Source organism: Neolamprologus multifasciatus, chromosome 14 (assembly GCF_963576455.1).
Source record: "Neolamprologus multifasciatus chromosome 14, fNeoMul1.2, whole genome shotgun sequence".
Lineage (NCBI taxonomy): Eukaryota > Metazoa > Chordata > Actinopteri > Cichliformes > Cichlidae > Neolamprologus > Neolamprologus multifasciatus.
The window spans coordinates 4,559,605-4,587,335 of NC_140452.1; the positions used below are offsets into that span (position 1 = coordinate 4,559,605).

At 43.5% G+C, this 27,731-nt stretch overlaps 1 protein-coding gene and 1 long non-coding RNA gene across 3 annotated transcripts in view; one reads left to right on the forward strand and one right to left on the reverse strand.

Moving 5' to 3' along the window:
* LOC146503276 (uncharacterized) overlaps positions 1-27,731 on the forward strand; it is a 195,439-nt gene that overhangs the window by 18,900 nt on the left and 148,808 nt on the right. The gene's annotated exons all lie outside the window — the stretch shown is intronic.
* clip3 (CAP-GLY domain containing linker protein 3) lies at positions 1,142-26,447 on the reverse strand. 2 transcript variants are annotated; one of them, XM_085131690.1, is made up of 15 exons: positions 26,315-26,447; positions 21,894-22,313; positions 20,236-20,375; positions 18,171-18,264; positions 15,894-16,055; positions 15,694-15,812; positions 15,072-15,308; positions 13,282-13,332; positions 11,911-12,046; positions 11,201-11,356; positions 10,986-11,117; positions 10,696-10,819; positions 7,535-7,602; positions 7,362-7,434; positions 1,142-7,126 (listed from the first exon to the last, which is right to left on the reverse strand). In XM_085131690.1, exons 2-15 carry the CDS (start codon positions 22,288-22,290, stop codon positions 7,072-7,074), a joined length of 1,944 nt encoding a protein of 647 aa, XP_084987816.1. In that variant the 5' UTR covers positions 22,291-22,313; positions 26,315-26,447; the 3' UTR covers positions 1,142-7,071. The 2 variants fall into 2 exon arrangements, with proteins under 2 accessions (XP_084987816.1, XP_084987817.1); XM_085131691.1 differs by lacking the exon at positions 13,282-13,332.

A 27,731-nucleotide genomic window follows, 5' to 3' on the forward strand; every position in this document is an offset into this window, starting at 1 on the left:
GGCCTATAAGATTGCTAAACAAGGGGGAGGGTGCATCCGACCTCCTCGGCTGTAATTGGTCCAGCCCAGAGTCGATCATGACCAATTGGCCAATCCAACACTTTTCATTATTTATACCCTTCCAAAAAAAAAAAATAAATAAAAAAAAATAAAAAATAAAAAAATTCGATCGGCCCATTAAAACAAAATATCGCCAGCGGCCCACCGGGCAAATGCCCGGTATGCCCGATGGCCAGTCCAGCTATGATCATGACCAACTGGCCAATCCACCACCATTTATTTATACCATTAAAAAAAAGAAGAGAAATAAAACCCCATCGACCTATAAAAACGAAAAATCACGAGCGGCCCACCGGGCAAATGCCCGGTATGCCTGATGGTCAGTCCAGACTGGAGTTTGAGTCGTAGTAGTGACGAGAGGAAAGTGTGTTCTGGAAACTGGCCACTGGGTGTCACTGTTAATCATTTTAATTGTGGTCTTCATATTTCTGGAGTAAAATAAGCTGTTACGTGACGTCGTTTTGTTGGAGACTAAAAGAGTAACATCAAGGCTGGCCAAGCAACCATAGCACAAGAGGCAGGTACACACAGAACAGTCTGTGACAAAGAAATGTTGCTGCAGTAAATGCAGTAGACTCTTTTTATTAAATCTTTGCTTAAATTGTAAGAAGTAAATGTGTAAAATTACAGAAATCTATTAATTCTTTGGTGTATTATAAATGGCTGTGGTGAGGTCTTTGTCAGAGAACAAACAAACCACATTTAAAATCCAAAATCATTTTCCTCCTTCACATTTTCCAAAGGGCCTCATGTTTGATACCCGTGTGAGCCACGGAGGAGCTCACGGTGAGAAAGAAGCACAAAGAATCCCCATCAAACTAAAATCAACATGTAATTATGCTGTAAGTATGAATTTATTTCTATTTATTGTCTGTCTAAAATGTAAAAATATGTATATAAATAATTTTCACTCTGTAGATTTTGTGGGTGTGCTCTGATAATTGGCTACAAAGTGTCAGTATGAATCCTTTTATAGTCTGATGAGTCAAATAAAAAAAGATAATAAATGTATCAGTTTTATTAGTTACTGTTTCACCTGATTTTACCTGAACGCAGATAAAAACTCCAGCAGACAGAAGGCTTAGAAAAACATCAAATCTTTATTATATTCATAGTTGTTATTATTAGAAGCATTTCCATGCTGATGAGAAGATACACTGAAAACCCGAATGAGAAAATACTGAGAGAGCATGCAGCGAGGATGTGTTAGGAAGAAGACGTCGATGCTCGTTCTCTCCCGTTTCTGCTTCAGCGCCGTCGGCTTTAAACACACTTTGAAAACAGGAGTGACTCACACACATGGACTAAAGTAACACACACGCACACTTTACAAAACCAGAGAACAAAAAGTACACTTAGTGAAGTTATCAAAATATAGGCTATATACTGTATAATCTCAAGACTCCGAATGTTGAAACGAGCAGTGCCGAGTTCGTTTCTGGGATTTCGACGTTACATCCTCAGACAGCCGTCGCTTCTTTAAAGGACACCGACTCTCTCAGTTAACTACGAATCACAGTTTCCATCCCTGCTGATCAAACGCGACTGATTTCCTTGCTTTAAGCAGCCGCTGGCGTCAGCGCAGCTCTGAAAATCTGCTTGCAGACAAGAGCTGAGCTGCTAAAACTGTCCGACGGCTCCCGGCTTCACGTCAGGAGGAAAGAAATGACAGAGGCGACTGACGACAAACGTCTGACTCAGCTTCATCGTGAGTTGTGGAAGATGAGAGACGATCGCCGTGTTTGTGCTCATGCGACATAATAACAACGCTTCTCCAGAACCGACCGTGATCACGGATGCACTGATCGGATATTTGGGTTGTGTGTCAGTCTGACGCCGAACAAGTCGTTCAGCCGTATGTAGTTTACACCACCCATCAGCAAGGGCCTGGCAGCTGTGGTGTAGCATGGAGGAGCTAACAGGAAAGCCACAACAACTCTGAGGCTTTTCACACAGCTTTTATTTGTGGATGATACAAACGTGCACGTGAGGAGCTCTCAGACCGAGAGGACCAACGGAAACTAAAGTAACAGACGCGACGCACAAATCAGTTCAACCACTGAGATTTTTGTCTTCCAGACATTTGAAATACAAACAGATTTCCTGAATATCTGTTGTGTGTATTTGTCTTTAATAAGATAATATTGTCATAATCTTGTTTTTGTTCGGTTTGTGTTTCATCGGGGAAGCTGCCCTCTGGTGGACCAACGTCAACACTCATAACGAGGCTAACGGGCAGGGTTTTAATAGTTTTGCAATTTTCATTAGTTTTTATTTTTATTTAGTTTTGACTTCAGATTTTCAATTTTATATCAGTTTTAATTAGTTTTTACCAATTGTTTGCTAGTTTAGTTTAGTTTTTATTTTTTGGAAAATCCTTAGTTTCAGTTTAGTTTTGATTAGTTTCAGTTATAGTTTTAGTCGTGTTTGCAATAATTAAGTGTAACAAAATCCCAGTTTCATCATATCAGTCATTCTGCTCATCCTTGGGTATGTTGCTATTCCAGCTACCATACTGCACCCTGGACAGGTCGCCTGTCTGTCGCAGGGCTAACACGCAGAGACAGACAACTCACATTCCCACCTATGGGTTCTTTAAATAAATAAATAAAGGCAGATGAACAACCATTGATACCAGGCAACTATAAAATGTATATCTTGGCCCCAATGAGACTATTAACTCTCGCAGCACCGGGTGTTCGTAATTTTGGTTCAAGTGAATTGATAAACTTTTTGAAGGTAATTGACTCACACAGTTGTGTAGATATCCCCGTCCTGTTGTCTCGGGATGCATCACGCTGCCTTGCCTGGGGTTAGCTTCTGTTTTCTGGGGATGAGGGTTGAGTGTGCTCCCTTACCTTCTCAAGGTAAGCTAGGTTAGCCTTCTTGTGTGAGCTTTTCAAGTGCACTTTAAGGTTTGTGGGATTTTTTTCCCTTTAGAAATGTCCCTCATAATTTGTCTCTTTCCACTACAAGACACTTGCTTTATCCAAAACACAGTCATATTCAAAGTAATCCCAAATTGGACTCTGGCGCTTTCTTCCGACTTTTCCTGACACGATTCTACGCGTGGACGGAGCAGCAACACAGACGACTCGACTAACGTGCTGCCACCTGCTGGCATAATGAGATACAGCAAGAAAAAAATCTGGAAACTAAACTTCATTTTCACCCTTGACTATTGTATGACACGCACACATCAATGAAAACTAAACACATTTTTGCTATAAATTCAGTTAATTTTAGTTAGTTTTGTGAACACTCATTCCAATTTTAGTTAGTTTTCCTTTTTTTGTTTTTATTTTTATTTCCGTTAACGAAAATGTTTTTTCACTTCTAGTTTTCGTTATTTCGTTAGTTTTCGTTAACGATAATAACCTTGCTAACGGGAGCTTCTCTTCTTTGCTTTTACATTTTCACTTTCAGGCTCCAGCTCCAGTAAAAATCACTGCTTCCTCATTCCAGACTGTTCCTGGGTCAGTCCTCGATATCAGCAGACACCCAAAGCCAGGCTACCACACTGGAGCTGACAAAGTTTGATCGGTGCATCCCTGATCACGATTTTCAGGATACATATGTTTAACTTCACCTCATCTTGTTGTGGATGAAGTGTGGAGAAACGAAGCCAACGTGGGCGATGAAGGCATCAAACAGGATTTTCATTTGAAACCAAAAAGTGGAAACTATTCTAGAACATTTTTAATTTACAGTCACATTTTGGTTTAGATTAGGAGAAGATGATGGCTACGACGTGACGGAGTTTCAGTGGCTGAATCTCGACAAGGATGCAAAATTTCAAACGTTCCTGCTGCCTCAAAGTAAGGAAACCAATCTTAAAGGAAAACCGTGTTTGAAATCCAACCAACAAAAACGACACAGTTAGAGTTTGTAGTTAAAGAGCTAAATCAGGCAAAAAGAGCGGCAGCGGCCTTAGATGCAGAAACCAAAGTGAAAATACGTGGTGATAAAAACGTCTGTAACGCTTCCTTTAGCGTGAGATTAATAACTGGTGACGCTCAGTGGCCAAACCAGGGAAAGCTCCACATCTACACGGCACGCTACGTTCAAACCGACATATCGACTGTACTGTTACTGTACGTTTACTGTACAAAGACAAACCTCCACCATCACTGCGGTCCACTGATGCTCGCCCGACTGGGTGGAGCTTCAGCGTCGAACGGCGTGCTACGACAGCTGACTCGTAGCGATGAATTTCCAGTGTGAAACTATAAACAGATGCAAACACAACACGTGGACTGACTTCGGTTCGTCTAGCTTGTTTGGGCTGTGATATTTATTTGTGAAGGTAAAGCAGTAACTCGTCTGCACGTCGCTCGAACGTCTACTCCCAGTTTTCAAAAAGCTGCTTCTCGGGACAGTTTTGGTTCCAACAACTCGATGGATGCAGGACTGATTTTTTGTGTTCATCGCATCCATGATGATTTCAGGACATCCTTAAAGCAGCTTAAATGAACTACAGTCCTACCAGGACACCAGTTTGTGTCCGTGGCGAACGCGGCGCGACTCAACCTACCGCTCGTCTGGCTGACACGGCGCCGGTTAAGTCATTCAGAGGCGAGGCTCAGGTCAAGGTCACGCAGGAATGAAAGGTTTGTGACCACATGGACTAAATCCTGCAGCTGACTGAGTGAAACTGAGCGCCCGGTGAGTGGAAAAGCAAAAGCACTGCAGTTCTCCTTAGTATAACGGGCACAAACAGGACATTATGCACAGCAGTGTGCACGAGCAACCACAAATGTCTCCTTTTGCCGAGGCTGCAGAGCGCACGGAGAGAAAAACCGGCAAGCCCCGCCCGAGAGGCTCTTAACGACCTCTTCATTCTCTAAAAATGACCTTCAACCAGTGTTTGCAGGAAGGTCGATGGTCATATTTCATAATTCTCATAATTTAAAGTTTTACATCTCTGGAAACAAGTTACCAAATCTCTCTGGTCTTGTTCATGAGATCTGAACGCTACGTCCAAGAATCAGATAACAGAATAATCTGTTGACATGATTATCTGTTGGGTCACTTTCCACTTGAGCGACTTGGATCAAAACTGAGGATGGATTTCATCCCTTCGCTTGTCCGGTTATTCTCCGGGCTCGCCCCGGCAGCCTCGGCCGTCCGAGCGCGAGTGTGTTCATCTCTCTGTATCGAGTGCTCACAGAGTGTAACGAGACATTAACACAGGAAACGTTTCCACACAGAGATAGGTACACTGGTTACATATTGCTGTTTCTCAGTTATGCAGAGATTTACCATTAAGCACACATTTAGGTTAGCTTGTGTTTTTCTTTGCTCACATTCACAAAAGATACCAAAGTCTTATTTAAATGGAGAGAGAGAGGAGCGAGAGAGGAGGGTCAGAGGAAGGTCAAAGATTTGGACTCTGGAGCTCGTTTGGGGGTTAAACTTCTAAGTAAAGGTCATTAAAAACCTCGAAATGGAGGCGCCGATGAAGGGACACTTAATATTACAAAGACATATTCAACCCTGGATGGACTGGACATCACATTTAGCTGGAACTGACGCATTCAGAGGCAACATAAAGACATGAAAGTCTCATGAAATGGGGCCGGAAACGTCAACGGTTTGGGTCAGTTAGCAGTTTATGGTTAACAGATTACAACTGGAGCCTGTTATTAGTGTTAAAGTCCGAGTATTTGGCAGTACGCTGATTAGCAGCGACTATAATCAAAGGTACCTTTTGTAAAGAATTCTTGGAAAAAAGCGGATTCAATCCTTCAAAAAATAAACCAGCTTACGCCTTTATGTCAAAGACATTTATGCATTGTGTTGCAGATGCAAATTGATGTAATACCTCCGTCGACCACCAGGTGGACCTAAACTGCTCACGAGAAATTCTAAAATGAGCTCAACATTCGTACAAATGTTGCTAATCAGACTTATTTTATTCAGTTGGAACACAAAAATCGTTCTGTGCATGTAGACGACTGTAGCGCTGGTGGAAAACTACACTGGAGCTCAGATGAAACGCTGCCACCTTGTGGTGAAAATGTTCGTTGCATTTCCTGCCAGACGTTTGCAAAAGATTAAAGATTAACGGCTGACAAACAGCAGGATAAACATCGAATCCAGCTGTTCTTTGTGGTCAGGATCGCTGGAAATGTAAATGAAAGATAAAGCTCCTTCTTGTTATTAAATGTTAGCATCCTCCACATACAGCGAGTCAACCCGGAGGCCAAGAACCACTTACTCATCTCACACATCTGCAGTGGAAATAAAGTCTCCTACAGACAATTATTGGCTGTGTTCAAGTAAAAACCAGCAGCTGTTAAGCCTGTTTTCACTTCTGAGTTTCAAACAGTTTGGAGTCGGGATGTTTTCTGGGATTTTCCCTCCATGCACTCGGGATTTTTACATCTTAACTCAAGCGGAGACGGCAGAGGTTCTTGGTCTCAGACGGGCAGACAAACTTATTTTGCACAAACTGTTTGAGCTCTCGTGCGCTGCTCTTGTTCATTTACGCAGAAAGCGTCTGAGAATTTAACAAACACAAAGCACAGGCTGAATATCTGCATTATTGTCCACGTTTGAGCTAGCTTGTGCCGAGCTTGGCATTAACGAGAAAATCTGTTTAAGACCCAAAACTAGTAGCAGCAAAAACAAAAGCATGTAGCAGCACAAACGAACGTTTTGTGGTTGTTGTTAGGCCCCGAATGACAGCACAACACGGACAGATACCGGGCTGGGACGATGTGGTGATAAGACGTGAAAGGTTGGGTTTTTTGGAGGAATCAGATTCTCGGTTTCTTCAAAGGAATGCGGAACGTTTTGATCAGATACAAGGCACTATAGATTTTGCTATAGAACGGCTAAATTAGGAGGTTCTGGGCTGAGATTAAGAGAGGAGGGGGGCGGGGTCACCACGAGAAGTTTGACTGACGACGGCGAAAGTCGGTGAAAGCAGGAGTAGAAGATGGAGAGTAAGTACAGCGGAGAGACTGATCTGGTGGTGGAGTAGAAGAGAGAAGAGGAAGGGCGTAGTTAGGACTGCATCTCAGCGCGCAGCATCCACGGAAACCAACAACAGAAGAGCAGCCTGCAGGAGACGAGGAGGAGGAGGAAGAGCAGGGTTCAGTAAGTCTAAGCAAATCCTGCCTGCTCTGCTGGACTTATTTGGACTTTTGATAAAAATGTGAAAACACAGTTTGATTTGCTTTTCTTTTAAAAGCTCAAATTGAACCGTTTCCAAAATTTCCTCTTGTCAAAAAGTCCAAGAAAGCCGAACAGCAAAGAGTGCAGGCCTGTGGGTAATGTGACGGAGCAGGGCTGACCTGGATATGGAGCTCTCAGATGTGAGGTCTTTAGGAGAACGCATCGTGTTGAAGTTACGCTTCGGCTGTGACACTGCAGCGCACAAGCACACAATGGTTGTTAGAACAAGGAGACAAATACGGTTTTCAGGGGTAAAGAAGAATAATAATAAAACACTATGGTCGTCACTTACTGGTGATCTGGTGGACCTTCTTCACCGCGGAGCTGTCGTTCTGTGAGCCGTCCTTAGGGCCTCCGATTCTGACAACAACAGTGTTTATTGGTGACAGGCGTCGCTCAGGAATCAAACATTTTAAAAAGGCTTGATGTCACATCGTCCTGGTTACTTTGAAGCTTCACTTCCTGCCAAGATTCCACAGCTTTTAACCTTCTGTAAAACTTCAAAGTCCTACCCTTTCGTGGTCCTCGGGATCAAAAATGGTCCCACCCCAAAAAGTGCTCTAAAAGGTTATATATCAATATTTTCCATAAAATACATTTGAAGTAATATTTGATTGTTATTATAATTAGGCCTTTAGATGGTCCAAAGATTGGCACCAACATTCATTTTGATCCATTATTATTTTTTGTGCAGGAGCACATTTTAAAAAATCCATCCTTTCGTGGTCCTCGGGACCAAAAATGGTCCCACCCCAAAAAGTGCTCTAAAAGGTTATATATCAATATTTTTTTCCACTTTAAATGAGTCAGTCTTTTAAAACTACTTCTGCTTAAAATATCCATATCAAGTTTTAATTATATTTTCATTGTTTTAACCCTTTAAATACCAGTTTGGGTACATGAACGCCCTGTTTTTTAACAGAAAAAAAATAAAAACTTCAATATTTTTCATAAAATGCATTTGAAGTAATATTTGATTGTTATTATAATTAGGCCTTTAGATGGTCCAAAGATTGGCACCAACATTCATTTTGATCCATTATTATTTTTTGCGCAGGAGCACATTTTAAAAAATCCATCCTTTCGTGGTCCTCGGGACCAAAAATGGTCCCACCCCAAAAAGTGCTCTAAAAGGTTATATATCAATATTTTTTTCCACTTTAAATGAGTCAGTCTTTTAAAACTACTTCTGCTTAAAATATCAAGTTTTAATTATATTTTCATTGTTTTAACCCTTTAAATACCAGTTTGGGTACATGAACGCCCTGTTTTTTAACAGAAAAAAAATAAAAACTTCAATATTTTTCATAAAATGCATTTGAAGTAATATTTGATTGTTATTATAATTAGGCCTTTAGATGGTCCAAAGATTGGCACCAACATTCATTTTGATCCATTATTATTTTTTGTGCAGGAGCACATTTTAAAAAATCCATCCTTTCGTGGTCCTTGGGACCAAAAATGGTCCCACCCCAAAAAGTGCTCTAAAAGGTTATATATCAATATTTTTTTCCACTTTAAATGAGTCAGTCTTTTAAAACTACTTCTGCTTAAAATATCAAGTTTTAATTATATTTTCATTGTTTTAACCCTTTAAATACCAGTTTGGGTACATGAACGCCCTGTTTTTTAACAGAAAAAAAATAAAAACTTCAATATTTTTCATAAAATGCATTTGAAGTAATATTTGATTGTTATTATAATTAGGCCTTTAGATGGTCCAAAGATTGGCACCAACATTCATTTTGATCCATTATTATTTTTTGTGCAGGAGCACATTTTAAAAAATCCATCCTTTCGTGGTCCTTGGGACCAAAAATGGTCCCGCCCCAAAAAGTGCTCTAAAAGGTTATATATCAATATTTTTTTCCACTTTAAATGAGTCAGTCTTTTAAAACTACTTCTGCTTAAAATATCCATATCAAGTTTTAATTATATTTTCATTGTTTTAACCCTTTAAATACCAGTTTGGGTACATGAACGCCCTGTTTTTTAACAGAAAAAAAATAAAAACTTCAATATTTTTCATAAAATGCATTTGAAGTAATATTTGATTGTTATTATAATTAGGCCTTTAGATGGTTCAAAGATTGGCACCAACATTCATTTTGATCCATTATTATTTTTTGTGCAGGAGCACATTTTAAAAAATCCATCCTTTCGTGGTCCTTGGGACCAAAAATGGTCCCACCCCAAAAAGTGCTCTAAAAGGTTATATATCAATATTTATTTCCACTTTAAATGAGTCAGTCTTTTAAAACTACTTCTGCTTAAAATATCCATATCAAGTTTTAATTATATTTTCATTGTTTTAACCCTTTAAATACCAGTTTGGGTACATGAACGCCCTGTTTTTTAACAGAAAAAAAATAAAAACTTCAATATTTTTCATAAAATGCATTTGAAGTAATATTTGATTGTTATTATAATTAGGCCTTTAGATGGTTCAAAGATTGGCACCAACATTCATTTTGATCCATTATTATTTTTTGTGCAGGAGCACATTTTAAAAAATCCATCCTTTCGTGGTCCTTGGGACCAAAAATGGTCCCACCCCAAAAAGTGCTCTAAAAGGTTATATATCAATATTTTTTTCCACTTTAAATGAGTCAGTCTTTTAAAACTACTTCTGCTTAAAATATCCATATCAAGTTTTAATTATATTTTCATTGTTTTAACCCTTTAAATACCAGTTTGGGTACATGAACGCCCTGTTTTTTAACAGAAAAAAAATAAAAACTTCAATATTTTTCATAAAATGCATTTGAAGTAATATTTGATTGTTATTATAATTAGGCCTTTAGATGGTTCAAAGATTGGCACCAACATTCATTTTGATCCATTATTATTTTTTGTGCAGGAGCACATTTTAAAAAATCCATCCTTTCGTGGTCCTTGGGACCAAAAATGGTCCCACCCCAAAAAGTGCTCTAAAAGGTTATATATCAATATTTATTTCCACTTTAAATGAGTCAGTCTTTTAAAACTACTTCTGCTTAAAATATCCATATCAAGTTTTAATTATATTTTCATTGTTTTAACCCTTTAAATACCAGTTTGGGTACATGAACGCCCTGTTTTTTAACAGAAAAAAAATAAAAACTTCAATATTTTTCATAAAATGCATTTGAAGTAATATTTGATTGTTATTATAATTAGGCCTTTAGATGGTTCAAAGATTGGCACCAACATTCATTTTGATCCATTATTATTTTTTGTGCAGGAGCACATTTTAAAAAATCCATCCTTTCGTGGTCCTCGGGACCAAAAATGGTCCCAGGTTTTACTAAGGGTTAATGTTCTGCTATATTTTCAGTTTTTTTCAGATATTTAATCTTTTTCATTTCCAACATTGGAAGAATTTCTGAGCTAATTAATCCTGAAGCTGATTATTTCCCCATTCTCATTTATTACACACACAAAAACATCACGGTACCTTCGACATATCCTCACCTCTGGACACGGGAGGGCGGAGCAAACACTCCGTATTTGGGCAGGCAGCTGAAGTAGCGGACCCCAAACACCGAGCCGTCGTGTTTCCCTGTGGGCTGGTCCAGCTCGATACCGAACCAGTAACCTGCAGGGACACAGATCCGGTCACAGCTGCTCTGTCTCTGCTTTCAAAGCTTTCTTTAAGCTGATAAGCATTTCTGCAGGATTAGTGCAAAGGTTCTCAGGACTGGAGAAGGACAGACAACACGTGTGCACAGTTCAGAGAACCGACTGAGGATCAGCAAACGCACCTGGAGCAAAGTCTGTCTTGCCAAAGTAACGAACGATGCCGTGCTTCTGTCCGGCCACCAGAACCTGATCTCCGACTTCCACGTTCATTCCCTCTGGATCCAAACTGGCTACTGAAGCCTTCTTCTTCTGGGCTGAGAATGCAGAACAAAACCGATGAGAAGCACAGATAAACGTAATCGAATGAAGCTATTAGCAAAGATTGTAGCTCGGTTACCTTTCTCTCGCTCTTTCTCCTTCTTCTCTTTCTCCTTCTTGGTCTTCCCTGCGAGGCGGGAGGCCAGATCCATGCGGGGTGTTCTTGGGGTGGAGGTGACTGATGAAGGCGTCTGGTCCACAGATTTGGAAATCTTTGAAACTGGAGCGAAAATCCCTGCAGGGCAGAAGAAGATGAACGCAGTGAGAAACAGCAACAACTCCTGTTTCCATGCTGAAAAGACGACGAGCGTGCTCCTCCAGAAGTCTCACTCCTCCACCGAAAACCTCCACGAGAACAGTCGGTCAGTGAGTTTGTTTATGATGAAATCAAAGAGCTCAGACCAGGACTTCCAGCAAGGACAGCCGACTGAACACGAACAAGAAGATGAACAGAGATATGACGTCTTTAGATGTCACGTTCTCTGATGTATTCACTGATTCGCTGGATGTTCTAAAGCTTGGAGGTCTTGAAGAGCCACAGTCACTTCCTGCAGATTCAGGAATTATTACTAAACTTGAGTTATGTTTGCCTGATTCCCCTTTGGAGGTTTTCTGGGAACATCCAATGGGAAGCAGATCAGAACTCACTCGTGAGAACCCGCAGCGACTGGAAAAATCCTGGGAAAAGTCGCCTAGAATACGCTACTTAACACGGTGACTTGATTTCCGATAACGGGAACAAAATGAAAGGAGTGTTTGTCTCGCCCGTAGAAACCACAAATCTCTCACCTAACTTCGGAGGGCAGATGAAGTAGCGGACGCCACCCACGCTGCCATCGTTCTTGCCCTCTGGCTCGTCTAGCTCCACGCCGACCCACTGCCCGCTGGCGAACTCTGTAGTACCACAAAACCTCAGAGTGCCAGTCTGAGAGACACAGAAACAAAAAGAGAGGGCGGAGTCAGAGGTGACCTCTCACACTCTCGGAGCATGACTGCAAAAGAGATTTGTTCTGGTTAGCTTGCATGGGGGCAGATAGTCTGGGGCCCTTTCTCAATTCTCAAGTACGCGAGTCCGTACTCCCGTGCGTTCTCACGGGAGTACGGACTCGCCGAGAACGCGAGCACGTACTCGCGATTTGTACAATTGGTACACCAGTGTACTTGATGATGTCACAGGTCCGGAGTTTTTACTGCCGTCCCCTCTTAATTTAACTGTGAGTAATATGTTATGAAGCTTAACTTTAATCACAGCCAAACCGGTTTACTCAGGAACAAATAAAACACTGAAATAAACCAAACATTAACATTTAGAAGTGATCTAAGTGACGTATATATCATGTTTAACCTCAGTAGTGAAATCTCTATTAATAAAAATAGTGTACATGTACATACGTGTACATACCTTAATAAAAACAAGCAGGTGAGATGTTGGAACGCTTTTATTTTTATTTTAGTGGACACTCAATACAATAGACAGCTACTGGGGTTTGGGGTTTGTTTAACCTGAGTAGCGAAAAGACCGCGGGGGGGTTGAAAACGATGTGCTGGGAGTCCGCTGTTCTCGCCGGCTGTAATAATCCTCGACCTCGCTGTCTGCTATGGAGCTGGCGGGTCACAGACGTCTCCGAAAACGTCGGACCTCGTTTGGAAATATATGATATCTTGATAAATCGAGCAGATATTTGAAGTTTACACAGCTACATTCTCGCTTGAAAAGAACTTAAAAGTTTATTTTGTGACCCAGAAAGAGTAATATTTAAAAGTTTTTAGTCCCGCTCGTCCGCCATTGCCGCGTTTGAGTTTTGGACGAAATGCATTCTGGGATATTTAGCTGTACCAAGTCCACACAAGTCACCACCGATGCATGCTCGATAAAACGGGCGGAGCGAGAACACATCCGAGACTTTTTCGCGTTCTCGGCTTGATGCGTACTTCGAATTGGAACAGTACTTGGTCTCCGACTGATGACGTATCACGAGTACACGAGAACGCAAGTACGCACAAGTACGCATATTGAGAAAGGCCCTGGGTGTCTGCTGCTGTGTTTGATGAAAGGGACGAATGTGACATCAACGCTACAGATGGAGGGACGGTGATTTCATAGGAAGACAACATGTTGAGTCACTTCAGTTAGTCTACAATCCAGCCACTCCAACCAACCTGTCTGCGTTTTGCAGTCGGGCTGTCGTCTCTGCTCTGCTCTCTGTGGGGCTACACAGTGAAAACACACTGTTCAGAGCTCAAGAAGCACAGTCTGAAGGACAAGCTGGCACCACACACACACACTGCTGTTTATATGTTGTTAAAAAGAAACTGCTGATCAGATTAACCTCTTAACATCCACTGGCATCCCCCCCAAAGGCTACAGGGTCCTATTTTAAACGCCCAAATGTAAAAGCTGTTAATAAAAAACCGCAATTCAAACAAGACTTTATTTGAAATGTAACATCTTCTAGTTTCTGAAAATCTGCCGACGTAACTTTTGACCAAAAATAACGACTTGATGCTCAATCGTCCAGGTAAGTAAATCTGTTGAATCCGTTCGTCGGGATTTAGACTTTTCAGCGGGAGAAACATTAACTCAATCAAATGTCCTGTTTATAAGGTGGAAACCTGCAGTCAGCTGAGACTGAAGATGTCACCTGATGATGATGATGAAACGTTTCTCCCACTGATGAACAGAATCCTGCAGAAACTGCTCGAAAATCCACCTACGGAGCAAATCCCAAACCACCGTTCCCTTCCACGTGTCAACCCAGATCAATCCAGGTGAACATCAAGAAAACACTGGACAAACCTGGAGAGCATTACTCCAAAAACCAAACAAAACTAGTTTCCAGGCAGGAGGGAAACTGGAAGGAGAGTTTTGACACCAAAGTACAACTTCTGGCTTTCAATAAGAAGAAAGAAAATGCTGCATTCGACCATAAGAACGTCAGTGAGACATGGTGGTCATATCAAGGTTAAGATGGCTTATAACCATCAATGAAACGATGAATTCTGAATTATAATTAGAAAATATCAGGAGACCTGAACCGTGCAGCAACACAAGAACCATCATCGCATCCTACAAAGAAGAAGAAGAAGACCTCAGAGCCCCTCCCTCTCAGAGCTGAGGATGCCTGTACCTGGGAACGGGATCAAATCCCTCAACAGCTGCCTGAAAAGCTTGTTTGTAGTTTTTGATACACGAGGTGGCTCACAGCAAATATCCAAAGCAAAGGTCCACATACCTGCAACCCTCTGGAACAGCGGTCCCCAACCTTTTTTGCGCCACGGACCGGTTTATGCCCGACAATATTTTCACGGACCGGCCTTTAAGGTGTCGCGGACAAATACAACAAAATAAAACTAGTACCGGTACCGAAAAAAAAGAAGATTTATTCATAACACGCGTGAAAAGACCCAGGAAAACCGAGTAAACGATAAAAACGATAACAAAATAACGCTGAAAACCGATAAAAAACCCTGAAAACCAAAAATTTCACACCCGAGCCTCAACTCTCGCGGCCCGGGGGTCGGGGACCGCTGCTCTGGAATATTAAAAAGTACAAATCTAACATTTTAATGTAATTTCCTGTACTTGCATCTCTTTGCGTCTCCTTGACCTCCATTCACCAGGCTGCCACAGAACATCTTAGGGGTAGTTTGCATGTGAGCGACACGCTAAACAAGCACCGGCTCAGAAACTAGAAGATGCCACCTTCCAAATCTAGTCTCTCACATGAGTTCGGTCTTTTGTTGCAAGTTTGCATACGAGCACAAATATCATGTAAGTGAGTAGACGTGAACCAAACTGTACCTCTAACCCTAAAGAGGTCGCTGTCGACCTGGTGGATGTTCAGAGGTTTAGCACCGTGATGTTTTAGGTCGTGTTTATGCAGAAATACAGACGATTTGTTGTTTCAACGTCTGTCAATTTATCCCAGTTTGATCTCAGCGTGTCTGACCTTCATGTCGTCCAGCACCACGCGGTCTCCCAGCTTCAGCCCCAGAGCGGCCAGCATCAGGTTTCCTGGGATGTTGTCGTAGTTGGGCAGCGTGGCTCTGGGAAGATTGCAGCTCAGTGGAACGGCGTCCAGTAGCAGCTGCTTCAGCTCTTTGGCCACCATTGCCGCCTCCGCCTTGTCCAGGCTCATGTCCATTGGGTCGGGAACCACCTCTGCTGGAACCTGACCCTTATCGTTCTGCAGAAACAAGTCAGAAAGTCAGATTTGAGACGATAAATCACCATTAAGGGTCTCTGGATTTCAACTTTAAAGGAACAGCAGCACAAAAAACTCTAGGAGCTGAAGCAGTCTTATTATCCTTATCCTCCACCTGCAGTTCAGACCTTCACAGACTGGATCAGCCAATCAGAGGAGAGTTCGGCAGAAGCTAAAAAGGCTCGTTACAGAATTAAAAAGAACTGAGGGTCTGCACCAAGGACTGGGACAAGGTAAAGAAGGATTACTTTGAAGTGAAAATTATGCAAAGCTACGTTAATTCATGAATTAAAAACAAACAAACATGGAGCTGGAGATGAGCCCATTTAATTAGCCCCCAGTAGTAAATAAGGAAAGCTGTCCTTACCCGGACGGTGGGGTTGGCTCCGTGCTCCAGCAGACATTTGACTGCACCCAGGCAGAGGTTGGAGGCGGCGATGTGGAGAGCCGTACCATAGTGGAAATCGCTGCATGTGGAGTTCAGGACTGAGGAGAACACGGAAGGAGAATCTCACCTCCTGCTACCTTCAGAACGATCACTAAAACACTGCCTGGTGTAGAAATTACCTCTGGGTTTGGCTGCTTTGAGCAGGACTCGGATCAGCTCCGGGACATCGAAGTACGCGGCGTAGTGCAGGGCGTTCATGTTGGTCCAGCGGCTCCTCAGACTCACGTCGGCGCCCAGCGAGATCAGCTGAGTGGTGAGACGCAGCGCTGCCGCCGGGTCGCCTGCACACACAATGAGGACGAAACTAAGACGCAGAGGAGCTGAATCCACCACACGCACAGACGCCGAGCAGCTGCCCTGTACAATAACTTGGAACCACGAGGGAGCTCGAGTCGGCATTATTCCCAGTTGTTACATCAGGACAAACTAGAGGAATGTGGGACCTGAAACAAGGATCGCTCCTCTGCTCTTCTTCCTGAAGTAAAATCTCTTCTGAGTCGAGGGTGGAAGGATTTGTGACTTTGGACTGAAGTTGGTTTGGTGTGTCGTTGGGATTTTTTGTTTCGTGTGATTTGTGATTATTAGAATTCAACCCTCTGAGGTCCAAGTTTTCACAGGTAATAACACAAACTCTTCACAGAAGGTTTATGGGAAAAATATGTGAATAGTTTTATTGTTTTCTCGCGGGTGGAGTCAGAGTCATCAGCAGTAACGTCGAGTTAGACCCAGGATGGTAAAGTTGAAGATTTGTGATATTCTGGGCTGATATCAGCGTTTAGAGTCATTTGTCAGATATTTATTCTGGGATGATTAACAGAGACACACTGACTCCAGTTTTCTTGGAAAATGTTTTCCAAATGTGACCTGCTGACTTAGATGATGTTTCTAAGAACCAAAAAACAGCTTTTCTTCATAAGTAAAGAATCTTTTTAAACATAAACTGTGGTGAGTTACAAGAGTTTCTCTCACTTAAACTACTGAACTAATGAAAGTGCTCCTGGAAAGAGGCACAAATAATGAAGTGAAATGAGCTGCTGCCGGATATCCGACGTCACCGAACTGGGCTTCACCAAGCCAGCAACTTTTTTTCTGTTTTTCACTCGTCTCCGTAGTTTTGCTCGTAGCCGCCTTGATCCTTTGCTCATACCGAGGCTGCTAGCTTGCGGCTGAGGTAACTTTGTTAACTTGTTTAAAAGTCAGCTGGCTGAGGGTGAATTACGAGTCTCGTGAGTAGGGATGGGTATCGTTTAGGTTTTATCCGATACCGGTGCCAAACCGGTACTTTTGAAACGGTGCCGGTGCTTAAACGGTGCTCAAACCGGTGCTTAAAGAATGGAGAACACAAAATTGGTCCAAAAACCTCTCATGTTCAGCTGTTTTTTTGTAAAAAGATAACAATGTTAGCCTTTTCTGCAGCTATGGGGCATGTATGGTATCACTCTTGGCTGGAAGCAGCTTAAACAATGGAAAAAAACACAAACTTTGTCCAAAAACCTCTCATGTTTAACTGTTTTCCACTTTTTCTTTGGTCATTTTAGCCTTTTTGGCCAGGGTGAAGGGAGTATCTGCCATCAAACAAGAAGACAGCCGCATGTAGCTATGATGGTGTTTGCTAGTTCACCTTACATGCATTAATGTAATAACGTGGTTAGCCTACTCAACGTAAATTACACACGAACAACATGAAGCTACTCACGCAGAGAAGAACGGCTGCTGCTGCATCATCATCCTCATCATTTCTGCTACACTGGCAGGGCTCCGGGTCCGATAACAGGCACCACACCCGCAGTAGATGTGCACGGTGTGAGGCGCATTTGTATCATCGGATTTGAGGAGTTACCTCCTTTGACAGTATCACAGTATCAGCTTAAAGCACTTGTTGCAGCTGCTGAGTTTGCTTATTTTGCTGTGAAGTACAGCCAGACTTTTGACCGCTTCGCCTTGGGCATTTTTAATCTGTAGCTCTGCTCTAAAAGAACATACGTACCTGGCCCCGCCTACTATCCTTGGAAACGTAAAATGATTGGCTAGAATCTAAAGTGTATCACAGCTCAGGAAAATAAAGCACCGAAATGTGCGCTGCTTTTCGGTCTGGTTACCACCGTTTATGTCAGAACCGGTGCCATCATGGCACCAGACACCGGTACCCATCCCTACTCGTGAGGTTTATTGTCTTCATCACTCACAGCGAAGAGCTCGCTAACAGCCACAGCCTCACACTAACGACCTGCCTGTGAGTCTGCAACTGAGTATTTGAACACATCGCCGTGTGTGTGCTGCACATGTATGAAACACGCTAATTAAGTCAGGAACGCTGAAACTGTCCGATGCTGGTCTCTGGTCGGTGCACCTCTAGACCGATGCTTCCCTAATAAGTATCAAATAAAGTAACTCACCAACTCCGTGAGCTCCGGCCTTACAGCTGTAGTGAAGCAGCGTCATGTCGGTCAAACCATCGCGGTCGTTCACATGGCAACCGCGCTTCAGGAGCTGAGACGGAGGAAAGACAGTTACAGGTAACGTGAGGAGTGTCTGACCAGAGATTTCACACCAAAACTTTACAAACTGATATCTGCACGTGCAGCTTTCTGGAACTTTCCATTTCTGTTTAGAGCCACATCATGTCAGAGCATGTTCTGGTTGTCACACAGCAGTCGTTGATATCAAGCTTTCAGTTTTCTGGATTTTTAGGCGTCACTTTCCTGTCACACTAAACAAAAACGTTACATAAAGCCAGGAGGGGCAGATAGCTGAGGACTACATTTATAATATTTTATTCAACATCAGTATGTCGCTTCTACAGGTGATATTATGGTTGTATAATAAACTTTAAAGTGGGAAAACCCTGAGTTCACATCCTGGCCGTGCCGGCCGCCAGCCGTCCAACTCGTTGGCTGATTTCTTCTCCGCGATCGTCGCTGTGCCGCTCTCTCCTTGTTTTTCTTGCCTCCAGGCTGAGTCGGCTTCACGCTGAGTCACGGTGAAGCTTTGCATCGCTCCCTCTCCCTCTGCACCACTTGCTCTGCCTCCTGTTTCCATGCAGCCATTTTAACTGGGTCATTATCACCATCTCTCTGTGTGCAGCGCTGCTGTCAGTGTGACCGTTACAGAAAGTCTGCACAGATAACGCCCCCTTCATAAACCTTTCCCCTTCCTAAGGGATGGATTTTTTAAATAACTGTTTAGGTTACGATGATGCACATGGATGCTGCTGCTTTAGGTTTGCTTTGGAGCATTTTCAGTGCAGTGATCTGACAAACAGCGCGTCCAGCTGTGGGGCCCGCACATCCAATCTTCTCTAGGATGTTATTTGCATGTTGCTTAGCAACAATCACATGGCATCTGTGCCTTGGTCACCATGGTTGCTAAAAACTTGGCACAGCGGCTTCTTCTCACTTTTGACTAAAAATAAAGTAACGGCAGCAACAACTTTTGAGACGCTGCTGGTGATGTAATCAAAGTGCGCAAACAGGTGTCTGATGCAGAAAGCCTGGGACACTTTGCCTGGGGAAAGCTTTGGGACAGCCTGGGGGGCGATCGTGGCTCAAGAGTTGGGAGTTCGCCTTGTAATTGGAAGGTTGCCGGTTCGAGCCCCGGCTTGGACAGTCTCGGTCGTTGTGTCCTTGGGCAAGACACTTCACCTGTTGCCTACTGGTGGTGGTCAGAGGGCCCGGTGGCGCCAGTGTCCGGCAGCCTCGCCTCTGTCAGTGCGCCCCAGGGTGGCTGTGGTTACATTGTAGCTTACCATCACCAGTGTGTGAATGTGTGCGTGAATGGGTGGATGACTGGATATGTAAAGCGCTTTGGGGTCCTTAGGGACTAGTAAGGCGCTATATAAATACAGGCCATTTACCATTTATCACATGGAAGAGCCTCCATATTGTTATCTGGTGTCCAGTCCAAATCAATCATCAATAATGGTTCATGCAATGAACCATTATTGATGATTGATCAATGCAATGAAAAAATCCAAGCCTGGATTTTTTCATTGCATGGACCAGCATTCAGGCTTTAAGGGCCTGACAGGAGCTGCTCAGAGAGACATCACTGCGTGTGTGTGTGTGTGTGTGTGTGTGTGTGTGTCCAGAGGGTTGAATCTGGGTCAATGTGACAATGAATCAGTGTTGGCTTTAACAGTGACACAGAGGACTGCAGCAGGCTGCACAGACTGGAAGAGAAGCTGCAGCACTGCCGAGGTTTCAAAAACGGAGACGTGAGCTCCAAAGTTTAAGCCTAATGGAAGTTATTAAGAAATTAACTATGAATTTATGAATGAGGAAATTCTGTGTAGAGAGCAGCAAGTTTTTATGCATCAGACTGTAAACGTGTTTATTTCTGCTGTAAAGTTTGAACAGGGGAGTCTGTGGGGACGGACTCACTGCTGGAGCCTCTAGTGGACGTTAGAGGAACTGCAGGTTTTCTAGTGTTTTTTTTTTGTTTTTTTTACTTTTATGTTCTCACCTCATTGCCGATGATGTCAATCTTGTGCTGCACCTGGGGAACCCACTGTCGCACGATGGCGAACAGCTCAGGGACCGTGGTTTGGGGATTCATGAGGATCTCCAAGCAGGCCGGGTCATTTGGGTCGAAGAAGGTGAAGGCTGCACACGAACAGGAAGAAATCACAGATGAGCTTAAAGAGACAAAGAAAGGTAAACGGAAAGGAGCGAGGAAAGCAGGCGGGACATCGTTCCGGACGGTGACACCAAGAAGAATCTGTCCCCGTCATCAAATCAGAAATAACCTGCGAGTGCTGCAGTTTCTCTTCCTGCAGCCTCTGCAGCTGTGAGGAGGGTTTTATTTCACTGCCATCAGCCTGACAACCTGCCCCACTGCGACTCGCTGTCAGCAGCTCCGGGAGAGCCATTCCACTTCCTGCTAATAACAATGAAGGAAATCCGCTGCATATTCATCTTGAGGCACAGCAGGGGGCGCTCACGAGCTTGTCCTCAATAGCCCCTTTTCCATTAGTACCTACTCGATCGACTCAGCGCGATTCACTACAGTTTTCAGGGTTTTCCATTAGGTCCTAGTACCTGCTCACTCACGGTTCCTAGCGACGCGAGCAGGTAATAAAATGTGACATCGTCATTGGCTGGTCAGTAGCGTCACTCGATTGTTTACGAAAATCAAAACCCCCATTTTTGAAGCTTGACAACGAGGGAAACGGCTACGAAAACGACGCCGTGATCCCCGAGTGTGAGAAAAGCCGCAGACTGAGCAGCAGGTATATCATCACCTCGACGTCCACCTTTGTTGTGGCGGCCGTGTCACTTATTAATTACGTCGTGGGACACGCAGATGCGTTGCTATGACGACAAGCACGCACACTGGGTTGTAATGGAAAATCAGTGGATCTGAGTAGGTACTAATGGAGAAGATCTTATGAATGGGACTGAAATAAAATAGCACCAATGTCTAACTTTATCTATAAAATGCGTTCTGCTAATGCGAGCTGATCGGTCACTTAAGGACGTCCTCCCTCAATGGCGCCCATTCCCAAAAGATACCCGGATGTTAGAAGTTAAAGAAGAAGAAACAGCTGGTTGTGGTGGTTGACGGTGATGCAGCTACACAGTCTCTGCTGCTGTTGGCTTCATGCCCCAAATCAACATGGCAGATGCCATTAAGCAGCTTGTGGTGCTGTAACATCAGTAATACTCAGAGAAACCTGTAAGAAACATCTAAAAATTAAAGTGAAGCTGTTGTTGGGGCCAAACGTTTACCTCACATTTATATTTTTGCTCTACAGCTCCTCAGAGCGCCCCCTAGTGACCAGGAAGTCTAGAGAGTAGGAGTTAATGCTGAAAGAGTAAAAGTCAGCTCCTCTGTAGGAAAATCTAAAGCAATAAAGTTTGTTTTAATAAATATTTTTGTCTAGAATCTAGTTTGAATAAATTACTTTAAACATCTGTTCAACCTTCTTCATCGAGCATTAGCTTGAGAGCGCCCTCTGCTGTGCTGCTCCGTGAACTGCAGTGATTTGCTTACTGAACAGTGATTGGCTGTCATCAATACAACCGATCAGACAGACTGCTGACAGTGACTCCAGCAGTCTCCACTTTAACAGCGTGACTGGCAGCATTTAAGGTGTCTGAATTTAAGGCGGTATGACGTACCGTAGTCTTTGGGCAGCGGTGCCTGGGCGGACGGGTGCACCATGGCTCGGCGCCGCGGCTCGTGAACCGGACTCTGGTACTCAGACACAGACACGGGCTCTGGCTCCGGTTCGGCCGGAGCCTCCTCCTCTTCCTCGCGCTCCTCTCTCTCTTCCCGCTCCTCCTCCTGCTGCTCTTCCTCCTCGTCCTCCTCCACTTCTGTCCTCTCCTCCTGCTCCCTCTCTTCCTCTAGCCCATACTCCTCCTCTTCCTCTTCTTCCTCCTCCTCTACTTCTTCCTCCTCTTCCTCTTCTTCAGTCAGCGCCTCCTCCTCCTCTCGCTGGACCCTCCCCTCCTCCTGCTCCTCCCGGTCGTGCCTCTCCTTCTCCTGCACCTCCAGGTTCTCCTCTTTTGTCATGATGAGGGATTGTGCAGCAGGGCCTGTCAGAGAGGAGCAGCAACAGATTTTAATGAGATTTTCTATTATTTTCTCCTTTAAACAACATTTTATTCAGGAGTTCTCAGCGTTTGTGCTCCTCAAACACTAATGAGGATACAAGCAGAGATTCAAACAGGAAGCACAAACTGTCAGTGAGTAGTAAATACTAATAACTAAGGACATCCCTGATTCAGGGAGCCTTACGTCCTCGGTCAGGACACCATCCAGTCTGACCGACCTTCATGAAGAACCAGGTTTCACAGCCTCGCTCAGTCATTTGTTTCCTTGATGTTTTACTCCATCAGACTGCTGGGCCTTCACCCCGTCTTTGTAACTGACACAGTCTTCATTCTGAGCCACGAGTCTTTAAAAGGAGCTGCTTCCTCTGCTTCCCTGCAGACTGAGGTTCTGTTTCTGTCACATTGTCTCGTGTGACCTGAAAGACTTCGAGCTGAAATGATTACCCCTCTCGTTTGGTTTGATATTCGCATTTTGTGAAACAGAATCAACCACAAGAAGTCCAAAACTGCGACACGGGTGAGACTGCTGCAGATAATAAGCTTGATATGAACCAGAACACAGGATATCACGAAACAGACCTCGTCATAAGAAGCACGACATCAGAGAAACCAGAGCCACAAAACACGGGACACAGATCAAAGCAGGAAATCTAAACTTCACCCAGAAACAAATGAAACAGAAAACAACTCAGAAAACGTGACATTCAGCTGCTGCGTCACATAAAAGCTCTTTTTCTTTGCTGCAAAAAGACAGAAAATCTTTACGTTTCAGATGTTTGATTGAATCTAAGGCGAGGTTACTGTTTCAGACTGAATCTGCTTCGTGTGATGTTTCAAATGTTCTGTGCACAAACACTCTGTTCACCAAGTTTCACTGCAAAATTCAGCACTCAAAATGAAGCTTTATTGGCAGCACATAAAGACAACGACCTGTCTGCATCTTAATATCACACCTGAATCCAAACGGTTATAATTCTGTTACTGTACTGTTACATGAAACTAACATTACTCAGATAAACCTGCTAATATGGGCTCGAGCTTAGTTATTACTTGGTTATTACTCAATAATTACATTTTGTAATTACATAATTATTCCTTTTTTTTCTCTCCTTTTTCTTTTTTCTTTCTTTTTCTTATGAGTTTCAGATTTGCAGATTGGTGAATTTTGATACATTTTTTGAAGCCAAACTGAAGTTTCATATTTATGGTAACAGTGTAACATTACATAATTCTTCCACTAGCACCACATTATGTTTCTGAGCTGTGACGCGCTTCAAACAGCTTTACTTTAGGTTTCTGCTGCAGAATGACTTTAAATGAACAGATTCAATCAGTGACGCAGTTTGTTGCCAGTAACACAACATTTCAGCGGTTTGTCGCGCTGGACTCGGACCGCGCCCGGCCCGAACCACCACGAGGGCGTGGCCGGGATGCAGCTGAGACCGGCCGAGGTTTGTTTTCCTTCAGCATCACAACACGAGTGCTAAGTATAACTCCAGGGATAGGGTGTGTGTGTGTGTGAGAGAGAGAGGAAAGCGCTGAAAGCAGGCTAATTGACCCACTGCACAGTGGCTTAGAGGGCTAACGCTAACCCTTCCTGCCCATCATTAGCTGTTGACTGGATTAAATCCACTTTAGCAAATGGACACGATGCTGAAATCCATCCGACTGCATCCATCACTGAGTCAGCATCATGCAGAGTGTGCTGCTTTAGGCTGCTTTCATACGCTAAAGGCAGCGTTTTCTTTATTTCTTCACGTTATTTATCAAATGTCTGTGACGCAGCCGTGCAGTCTATGGATGCCATGGATCTCATGTATCTGCAGAATCTTCCAGAACAGGCCTGAACGTGTCACCGTGGGCTGTTTACATGTGAAAATGACCTGAACAGCATCAGTGGGATAAACACTTCCCTCTGTGCACCATTTAGTGGGTTTCATTTCTCTGATTAAGCTCATTATCAGTGCTTCATGTAATCTGAGATCCCAGCGGGACACAACGACAGCAGGACTCAGCTGAGGCCACGATCGAGGTTACGCAACACGACCCTATGAGTCAGCGTGGACACACACACACACACACACAGGTGAAGTGCATCAGCATCCCGATGAATCTCCTAAAAACAAGCTCAGCTGCTGCTCTGTGTTACCGAGGTTCCTGTTGTCAGACGCCTCGCTTCCAGGTCAAATGATCCGGACTGATTTAGGACCAGTGAAGGCGGCGCGCACATACGTGTTACATTTATTCACTTCATGTTTACGGCACATGTGTTAAACACAACTTCATGTAGATTTAATGAAACAAGAATAAAGAAATGAGAGATTCCTGATGAAAACCTGAGCAGCACCAAAGTTACAGCCAAGCTCAGCATTCTGATAACAGAGATCATCTGTGTTAGATAAACATGAGTTTGGATTATATTCCAGATTATTGTTGACAAAAAGCCCGTTTCTGTCCCTACAGGTACAAACTGCAGCACGTCGCTTTTGACCTTTTTTTAAGGCCACAGAGCAACATCCATGTTCTCAAACAGGAACGAACACATTCACAGTCACAGGCTCTCCTAGATTTTTCTATGTGCACCATCAGGAGAAAGTCAGTGTTCAGACACGTAAGACGGATTTCCCAAAATCTCCACTATGTCCAACATGTTCCCGTTTTAAAGATAACCACAATGTTCAAAATGTTCCTTCATTAGCAAAACAAACACATTCAGCAGTTTCCTTATGCCCAAAACATCCCAGCTTTCCAAAGTAGCAAAACATTTCCCAATAATCATTTTATCATCAATGTACTCCAGGGAATTTTTTATATATCCCCAAAAAAGCTAATTTTAAGGAATAACTAACAAACCACCCCCTCAATAATATTCCTGCTTTCTAAAAATTTCTAAAATCTCCAGCTGTTCCATAATATTCCGACTTTCCTAAGACCTTCCAGTGAGCCTTGAATCACTTTTTCACCTTTTTTTTTAATGTCTTCACGTGGAAGCAAATTTTCCTCTTTTTCCTGCAATATTCCTACAACACAATACTCCTACTTTCCAAAACGAACATTTCCCCCCAATTTTCCTCTTGAACAAAAATATTTTCATTTCCACAAATCGACCGGCTCAGTTCACACTATGGAGCAACATCGATCTCTTACTGGGAATACTGGGAAACCTCTGTTACCACCAACAGACAGCTCCTTTTACAGATTACATGACAAACTGCGCACTATTTAAACTATCCATACTTTCCAAAATATTATGGATATTTCCCCCAGAAAATCTCCTCATGCATATTCAAAGATGTCCGTGTTTTCTTAGATCGGCCCACTCAGTTCGCAGACTGGAGAAGGATCGATCTCTTACTGGGAATACTGGGAACGCTCCGCTCTACCCAGCAAAGAGCTCGTTTTAAAGATTGACCGACACGCAGACCTGAGCGCTTGTAACGTGACAGCTGCGCGATATTTGTGTCGGTTTGTGGTGGTTAGAAGCTGTTAGACGCCACGTGATGTGAGAGGCGGAGGAAGGGAGGAAGGAAAGGAGGCCATGGCAGCTTCAGCATCCTCCTCCTCCTCCATCCAGCCTCCATTTTACATCAAACCAAACATGAAGACAAAATCGCTGCAAACCGAGTCAGAACACGCCCGAACCCACGGTCTCCTCCCCACGCAGCGTGTTTCTGACGCTGAGTGATGAAAATGTTGCGATTCGAGCTCGGTGCGCGTTTGTGGCGATGTGCGCAGTGAAGGCCAGGATGGGAAAAACGCCCCTGTGACACAATGAAAACATCGGCAGGCTGCTTAAAGCCCATCGGAGTCACTTTAAAGAGATTTGAAGCGCTGAGAGCTGCTGCTGTTTTCTCCATCCTTCCTCCTCAGCATCGTCATCCTCACCAAAGCACCTGCTCTGCCTCCATCGTCTCATCGCCTCCAAACCCCGTAAATGAAGCTCAGCTCGGACTCAAATCTGCGCTTTGACGTGTTTTACTTACCTGAGAACAAGCCGCTGGTTGATGAGTGGGTGACGAGCTTCTCTCCTGTCTGATGGCAGCTCCGCAGCACTCACCTCTGTGACGCTGCGCTCCTTCCGCCGCTGTATATAGTCCTCCCTCTCTCCCCGCCCAGACGGTTCTGGCTGTTTCCGTTTGCATCGCTCCACCGCCTCTCTCACTCACTCACCGCAAACACTTTAAAAGTCGAGGAGACGTCTGAGGAGACGTTAGACTATTTTTTAAAAGTGGTAAACTTGTATGATTACAATGACTATAATAACGCCCGAATATCCGAAGTATGACTCATTTAAAAATCTTTGTGCTTTCACTATAAAACATAAAGGCATAAAGTGAGCTAAAGAACAAAAATACACTTTCTGTAAATCCAATAAACTTCATTTCACTTCTCAAATATCACTGTGTGCGTCTCCTATATGATATATTTAACTGACATTTTTTATTGTAACAACGATTTATACAGGAAAATAATGACTATTAACAAAGCTGCCCAAACGTTTGCATCCCGCTGTATACTTCCGTCCATTCTGGTTACTCACACTGAAATCTACCATCATTACTGCATGTTCAGCTCTGCTTCCTGTCATTCTGTCAGCGCCATCATCTCCAAACCACACATCACAGCATGTCTCACTACTATTTATTTTTATTTAAAAGGGACAATGCATATTAATCTACATGAGCACCTGTATTCATTATGTAAATATGCCATATTTAGCTGCTAGCCAGGTTGATGGCATATTAAATTCTTTCACGCTTGACACTCATCCCCACCCTGCCTGCCTGCACTCTCTTCTTCACCTTCATCTGTTGTTTTGAATGGTTGACCTACATATTTAAGCTATTGACTGTAGAAAACATGGATGACGCGACCCCGCCTCCTACCATTGTGCAAAAATGAAGCCAAAATACCCCCCTTGTGGAGGCTGCCATCTTGCAAATTTGGAGCCAGAGTCTGCGCAGTAGTGACTTGAGGTGGAGCGACTGTGTAACGCTCCCGCCCACACACCCGCTGGACGTGACCGCAAACACGCCCCCCTACACTTTTTACGTAGCCCGGCTGCTCGAGTTTTTTTGCTGGTTTACCGCGACTGACGACTCGTTTAATTAAGGTAAATACAACCATGTCACTGTTATAAAAAAGACACACAGCTTATCATCTTATAGTTCTAAAATCACTCTGTTGTTAATTCGTTAGTTAGCTTAGCCGCTAGCATACGCATTGTGTTGAAGGCTTGTTGCTAGCTAGTTAGCGATGCTACACACCTGCTACTCTTAATAGTCTTCAACACTTATGTTTTTTTTATCCATTTTTAGACAGCGATGAGATCAGCTGCACACTCTACAGAGGCCCAGAGTTAATATCAAAAATATAATGCTGTCCTTTGAGATTTTAACA

Coding starts and splice junctions, on each gene's coding strand:
- clip3 (XM_085131690.1), bottom strand. CDS start 22,290: ATGACAAAAGAGGAGAACCTGGAGGTGCAGGAGAAGGAGAGGCACGAC. Junction 20,376..21,893: donor ACCGCTGCCCAAAGACTACG/GTACGTCATACC, acceptor GTTCGTGTGCAG/CCTTCACCTTCTTCGACCCA. Junction 13,333..15,071: donor TGGTGCTGGACGACATGAAG/GTCAGACACGCT, acceptor TTCACTGTGTAG/CCCCACAGAGAGCAGAGCAG.